The sequence below is a fragment of the Sinocyclocheilus anshuiensis genome, unplaced genomic scaffold, assembly GCF_001515605.1.
Source record: "Sinocyclocheilus anshuiensis isolate Anshui unplaced genomic scaffold, SAMN03320099.WGS_v1.1 scaffold181, whole genome shotgun sequence".
Taxonomy (NCBI): domain Eukaryota; kingdom Metazoa; phylum Chordata; class Actinopteri; order Cypriniformes; family Cyprinidae; genus Sinocyclocheilus; species Sinocyclocheilus anshuiensis.
This window is the reverse complement of record NW_015540898.1, coordinates 226,146-233,925: the sequence shown is the minus strand read 5'-3', so window position 1 is coordinate 233,925 and position 7,780 is coordinate 226,146. Positions and strand designations below refer to the sequence as shown.

Here is a 7,780-nt window from a genome sequence, read left to right as displayed (position 1 = left end):
TATATATATATATATATATATATATATATAACATTCCCACCAAGATTGTTGCTTGCTTTTTTAAGAATTAGTGCTTGTTATATTTTTTAAAATGTTTATACTGTTGTTATGTTTCTAGCCACCTTGCTCTTATAGGAATCGTTCACCCAAAAATGAAAGTTTGCTGAACATTTACCCACTCATTTACTCAATCCAGGATGTAGATGAGTTTGTTTCTTCATCAGATTTGGAGAAATGTAGCATTGCATCACTTGCTCCTCTGCAGTGAATGGGTGCCGTCAGAATGAGAGTCCAAACAGCTGATAAAAACATCACAATAATCCACAAGTACTCCACACCACTCCAGTCCATCAATTAATGTCTCAAAAAGCTAAAAGCTGTGTGTTTGAAAGAAATCCATCATTAAGACTTATTTACCTTCAAACAGTTGTTTCTGGCCAAAATCCATAATAACGCTTCCTCCAGTGAAAAAGTCCATCCCCTGTTGTCACATCAAAATCCACCCACATATTTCTTTAAAGCTGTTTTGGCTTGTAAATGGTGCAGATTTCTCTCCCGATTCAGACCATAATGCTTTTTCACTCTTGGTGTACTTCTATCAAATAATGAATCAACCGATAGATCTTGGGATAGTCTTGGGAATCCCTAACCATAAGTGTGAGCAGTAGTAAGAGTGATGCTTGTTTTATCGACTATAGCACTAACAACATCTTAACAGTGACTGCAAAACTAGCTTGGCAGTGTGATGAAAACCTTCCTCGGAACAGAAGACAGTCCTCGTGTGTTAAAATGTGAGTAGCTTATTTATAGTGAGTGTTGTATATAAGAGTTTGTGTGGTCGTGTGACACTGAGCTGCTCGTTCTGGTTTATTAGCAGATGAGATGCAGCCGGTTACCAAGGATACAGCATCTCCTCCTCTTCACACGTCTCTGCTGCTCACTTAAAGAAAGCGCACATCCACTGTTCTGTCATTGTTTGCTCACTCGTGAGACGTTTCAAACACAAAAGATTTTTCATGCACACTGTAAAAAAATGACCGTGAATTTAACGGTAAAAGACTGTAAAAATGCTACAGTAAAAACCTGTTAAATGGTTAACGGTAAATTCCCCTACTATATACGGTGAAAAACTGTATTGGACATTACATGTATTGGACATTAATTTTACGGTAGTATACAGTTTTTGGAAGTGAAAAAGACGGTATAATTTACAGTGAATAACCGTAAATTGACATTCCCAGAATTCCCTGCATTACATTTCAAATTTGATGTTTTTTTGTTGAAATAACTATGTTTATTCTTATTTTTTTCTTATCAGTTTTGCATATTAGGGTTGTGTGTTACACCTAATGTTGTTAAATGAATGTTTATTGCATTATTTCAGTTTCATGTGTGTTACCGTGATGGTGTTTAGTGTTTGTGTGAATGACACTGTGCACCTTCTATATATGTTATTATTTAAAAGCTGCTTGTGACGGGCTTTGGTTCATCATGTGACTTTCTCATCACCGCCTGCATTTGGTGGTTATCAGCGTATTACAAAGGTACAAAACAGATTTCAGTACTTCAATAGGTTGGTATATTAACATTATATCAGTTAATGAAATTACGGTATTTAACTGTAAATTTAAGTTAAAACCGTAAAACCTAAAACGTTGCTACTGTATTTTTTATGGTACAATTCCGGCAACCACAGCTAAACATTTTTTTACAGTGCAGCTTTTTCCATATTACTGGTTCATATAGTGACCGTGACTGTCAAGCTTCAGAAAGGACCAAAAACACTATGAAAGCACCAGAGTTATACAGTGGCTTTGTGTGAGGAACAGCCTGAAAATGAACTGAAGTCAATATTCATTAAAAATCATTTGAGAGGGAGATTATTAGTGAAAAACATCTTCAGGGATGAGTTTTTTCCATGTTACAGATTTCCATGTTTTCTTTTATTATTATTACTTTTTTATTTTACAGCACAATAGTAATATATTCCTTTGTTGGTTTCATTAATTATTATCATTTAAATGATAAATAAATAAATATTATTATTATTATGGTTGTTATTTATTTCTCAGAGAAAGTAATACATTTTATCGATTTGTTTAATTATTATAATGTAAATTATATTTTAATAATGATAATAATATTATTGTTTTATTTTAAAGTACAATACTAATATATTATTTTGTTGATTTCTTTAATTATTATTATTTATTTTAATGATTATTTCTAATTCAAATTATAATGAAAAATAATACATTTAATATAATTATGAAAATAATATTAATAATTATTTCTTGTTTATTATCATTATTATTCAATTTTATTATTATTGTTATATAGTCATGCTGAATGGGAAAAACAAAGTTTTTTCCTCTTTTTGGTCTTTAGCTGATCACATGCCTGCAACATTTCAGTTGATTTCTCACACAGAGCTTTTATGTGACTTCAGAAGACTTGGAATATAGTGCACACGTTGTATGCTTTTTTTTTTTTAATGAACTATACATTTAATCTTTCTTTAATCTGTGTATTTATTTCTGATTTGCTGTTTTTCCTCTCTCCCTTAGCATAAACAGATGCTCAGTAAAGGAGAAAGAGAGAGAGAGAGAGAGAGAGAGAGAGAAAGAAAAAGCCAGATAGAGATGTTATTATATCTGTGTGATCATCTGTGCTGATGAGGGCACAACGACACGACTCCACATTAGTCTGAAATATAGACGATGCTTTCAGAGAGTTCATGCTCTCCATTTGAATTCTCCATTAAACACTACAGTCTTTATGATGACTGCATGCGTTTCATTAGTCACATCTGAGTGCACATCTCTCTGAGCTGTAGTATGTCACATATGTTGTAACTCTCCCCGGTTTAGAGGCTGTAATCCACGCTGGAACAGGGAAGTTCATCATAACTTGGCAGAAAGTTGAAAAACCTTTTAGGTTATTTAGGCCTTATGAACTGTGAACACTGGGACCATTTGAAGAGAGAGTAGTGGTTTGCTTGACTGATGCTAAGCAGTTACTAAGGTGTTCTAAGTGGTTGCTAAAGGGTCGTGGGTGGTTGTTAGGGTGTTGCTAGGTGGTTAAGATTTTCTGAGTGGTTGCTAGGAAATTATTATATTCAGTGGCTTCTCCTACTTTTCTCAGTGATACTGTATTTAGTTCCAGTTTATCAGGAAGTGACAGTTTTGTTTTTGGACGGAAACGGTGCTTTATTCGCAAATGTTTTATGTGATATTCCAAGTTAAATTTGCAGCTTTGGATGAAAACATAGCTATTGATTATTGAGAAATGAGGATTTGATCATGCACTTAGTTTGATCAAGATGTATGTATTTGAATTGCATATAAGATGTGCATCCATTTGGATCACAGTTTTAACATAAACAGTCAGCCATACATAAGAAACAGAGAATAAGAATAGTTAATGTATGTATGACTGACACATAAGCATCACATTAAAGGAAAAGTTCAACCAAATATGAACATTTGCTGAATATTTATACTCACCCTCAGGCCACACAACAGGTAGATGAGTTGTTTCTTCATCAGATGTGGAGAAATGTAGCATTGCATCACTTGCTTACTTTGCAGTGAATGGGTGCCGTCAGAATGAGAGTCCAAACAGCTGATAAAAACATCACAATAATCCACAAGTAATCCACACCACTCCAGTCCATCAGTTAACATCTGGAGAAGACAAAAGCTGCACGTTTGTAAGAAACAAATCCATCGTGAAGACGTTTATAACTTAAAATCATTGCTTATACATCCATAATAACGCTTCCTCGAATCAGGATGACCTGAGAGTGAGTAAAGCACATTTTTAGCAAGTTTTCATTTTGGGTGAACTATTCCTATAAACTGGATTCACATTGTCGGTTGTGGCAGATTAGTAAAGAAGACCCTTGGGGTTTGACGTTACTAACAGCTCGATGTTGTTTGTTTTGCAGGTGTTGAACCCGATGGGCTGGGATGCGTTTGGTCTGCCGGCTGAGAACGCCGCCATCGAACGAGGCCTGGACCCAGAGGACTGGACCAAAAGGTGCGGAGCCGAGGGATGCTCGATGCTTATCCAAACACTCACAACTACACACACATAACGATCCAATCTAATTAACCCGCACGCCTCTCTCTGTGTCTTACAGTAATATTGAGTCCATGCGGAAGCAGCTGGACAGTCTGGGGCTCTGCTTTAATTGGGATCGGGTGAGTGAGAGCCTGCATTCAACAGATGGGGGACTTGATCTTAACTTCGGTGTCTTGCATCATTGCATCAGTATACTTTCTTATCTCAGACTTGGTGCCAGAGGTTTTTCCTCAGAGACACACTGTTTGAGTTAAAGAGTTTCTGCATCAAAGGGCATTGCAGCAGACGGTACAGCACAGCTGTGATTATTGCTTTCTTAAAATAGTTACAACAGAATAAAGATAATAAGGTCACACATTTATTTAAACCATTGTTTTAAATCAGTCTCCTAAAGTAATGGAAAATATGAAAAAGTCATGGAAATTTTGGAAATTTCCACTCCTTTATGCCAATAGTGCACTCTGATTTACAACCCATGTACACTCACTGACACTATATTGACCATAATGCAATGTGGAGAGGATTGCTGAACTAAAAAATTCATACTGGAAATATAAACTACTGTTCAAAAGTAAAAAAAATAAAAAATAAAAATTTGGGGTTGGTAAGGTTTTTTTTTTTTTTTTTTTTTTGAAAGAAGCCTTTCTGCTCACTAAGGCTGCATTTGTTTGATCAAAGATACAGTAAAACATAAATATTGTGAAATATTATTGCAATTTAAAATAGCTGTTTTCTTTGTGAATGTATAGTAAAATGTAATTTATTGATCAAAGCTGAATTTTCAGAATCATTACTCCAGTCTTCAGTGTCACATGATCCTTCAGAAATCATTCTGAATTTGCTGCTTCTTATTTTTGTGGAAACCATTATGTAATTTTTTAGGATTATTGGTGACTAGAAACAGCATTTATTTGAAATAGAAATTTGGTAAAATTTTGTAACATTATAAATGTCTTTACTGACACTTTATATCAATTGAATGCATCGTTGCTGAATGAAAGTAGGGATGCACGATATTATCGGACCAATATCGGAATCGTCCGATAATGGCTTTAAATGTAAATATCGGCATCGGCCCGATATGAAAAATGATGCCGATATGTCTCGCCGATAAGAGGAATACATTAACTCACATGTGCTCAGATTAGATCACGTCAACAGTGTTATTAGATCATGTCAGCATTGTGGCTCATTCTTGAAAAAAAAGTTTTGCATGAATGGTTATTGGATTCACTGTTTTGGATCTCTGCATTTAAACAGAGAATGCACGTACAGATTGACGCATTCGGTGTATGATAGAGTAAACGGTAATAGCACGTGCAGCGGCAGCCTCCCCCGGGTCCTAAAGCCTGCTCAGTAAGGAGTTTTAATTCCGTAGGGGGCGCTGTTGGCCTACTTTTAATAAAATTAAAGCAAAATACACAAATAATATTTAGACTGTGTTTCTGATTAAATAAAGCAGTAATCGATGCAACTCTTTTGCTTTAGACCATTTACAAATGTTAAAACATAAAATAAAATGTTAAGGTTACCACGACATCTTTTCTGAAAAAAAAAATGCAGTGATTAATATATAGTTTATTTATAGTTATTTTCAAATCTTCAATGTACTGTCATTATAAAAGAACTTCATTATTGTTTATTTGATTCTAACAAATAAGTTCTTGTTAAAAACGAACCAAAATTAAAAATAATTATATATCGGTATCGGCTATCGGCCAAAATGTGTTGAAAATTATCGGCATATTGGATATCGGCAAAAATCCAATATCGTGCATCCCTAAAATATTATTTTTTTTCTTCTCATAAAATTTTTTAAAATAAATAAAAATCATACAAACCCAAAGTTTTGAAAAGCAATGCATAAAAGCAAAATTTTAAAAATAGCTAATGAGTGATTAAAATTTCAGTTAGTTTAATCATGTCAATCATTTTATTTCTCTAGACTGATTTACTGAGGTAACAGAGAGAATTATTAGTTTGATTGATTGAAGAGCCTTTAAAAGTTACTGGGGACCTTTTTATTATAGACTTATTTCAAAATTGATTGAATACATTTTTTCATAAATTGACACAAAGCACTCTTTAATGACAAAATAAATAAAAAAATAGTTTACTAGAACTTAAAAAAAAAATGCAATTGCTATTTTAACCCAGAGTGATTTTAAGGAGGCTTTTAGTCGGTGCTGTGCGTGTCCTGGCCATGTTTCTGTCATCTCTGGCAGCAGGATGGTGTTGGACTGTAACTGTGGTGATATCCAGCTGATGAGCAGCTCTGGGCTTGTGCCAGACGTGCCACTTGGAGTTCAGTTTTGCCTAATTGGATCAGAGAATATCTTCTTCATGCTCTCAGAGTTCGTTAAGTGCTACAAACTCAGGGTCTGGCTGTCTGAGGCCTTTTACTCAAGACTGCCTTCAGTTTAGTCACATTACCATAGAGCCCAGACTGATGGAGAGCTGACGGTCAGAGTGGATATTTCACACTTCTGGCCCAAATGCTGGGCTGTTCGGACAGCTTTAGGAGTGCTGAGTCTTTCATGCAGGCTGCGGTACTCAGCGTACCTCCTTTTAATTGCCAGTTTTTGTAATGTTTTGTGACACTACCAGCCAAAGTTTTGTACATACATAATTATTTTTACTATTTTCCAAATTTGACAATAATTGGAAAGCCATTGAGACTAACAAAAATGGAAATATGGAAATTAAACCTGTAAAGCCTGACATATCAAAACAGTTGAAGCTGAAATTGATTGATTGATCTATATTGAAATATTTCTAGATGAAACGTAAAACAAAAAATAGCATGTTTTTGTCGAGTATCACATTAGATACATTGAGCTTTTATGGCTCATGCAGTATGATTTAGTGAGAAATTAAGGTCAAACTCGAGGAGGGAAAACAGCTCCGCTTTATTCAGAGGCCCAAACTGAGCAAAAATATGCAATTTGGTGCAGATGCTGATAATCATTTGACCAGAAAGTAAGATGAATTTCTGATGCTTGTAATGTAAATCAGTGAGATCTTTACAACAACAATACAGCAGATAGTTACATAAAATATTATATATAAATATGTCATCACTCGATATCTGCCAATAATGCGTCTTAGTAAGATGAGATTTAAATGATCAAAACATATAATGCAATGCAATGCAATGGTGATTGAGAGATGAACACACAAACGTTCATCATATCATATTTGAGACTCACATTTGAACATGATTTTTCTATAAAATGATGCCGAGCTGCTTCGGTCCAGTAAGTGTTCATCTTGAAATATTACTAACAATATCAAAGCTATTACGTTTACTTTAAATCACAAACAAGTAAAGATTTCACCTCAGAAAGACATGTGAAGCTCGAGCTGAAGGTTGATGTTTGTACAATTATACTAAAAGGCCTTTTACTTGCTAAAACGTATAAACACAGAAGGCATGTACTGTAGTAGATTTTTCAGCAAAGTTTTGATCATGTCCATAATTTACAGGCCTTAGAAATTGTGTATCAAATATGGCACAGTAGGCTTTATAGGGTTAAAGTTTTTAACGATCCAAAACTCTGGATATTCTAAGTAAATAAATACGTTTTGTAAATACATTCTTATAAAACGGATAGTTCCGGTCCTTGATTCTGATTGGCTGAGCCGCGTTCGACGCTGTTGTAAATTACTCTACAAACATACACCTTTGTTTACG

At 34.6% G+C, this 7,780-nt stretch overlaps 1 protein-coding gene across 1 annotated transcript in view; it reads left to right on the top strand.

The window, feature by feature from the left end:
• Positions 1-7,780, top strand: part of lars2 (leucyl-tRNA synthetase 2, mitochondrial) — a 70,244-nt gene that overhangs the window by 18,988 nt on the left and 43,476 nt on the right. The window contains exons 4-5 of the mRNA XM_016486878.1: positions 3,950-4,041; positions 4,145-4,205. Coding sequence (XP_016342364.1) covers positions 3,950-4,041; positions 4,145-4,205 — 153 coding nt within the window. The remainder of the gene's footprint in view (positions 1-3,949; positions 4,042-4,144; positions 4,206-7,780) is intronic.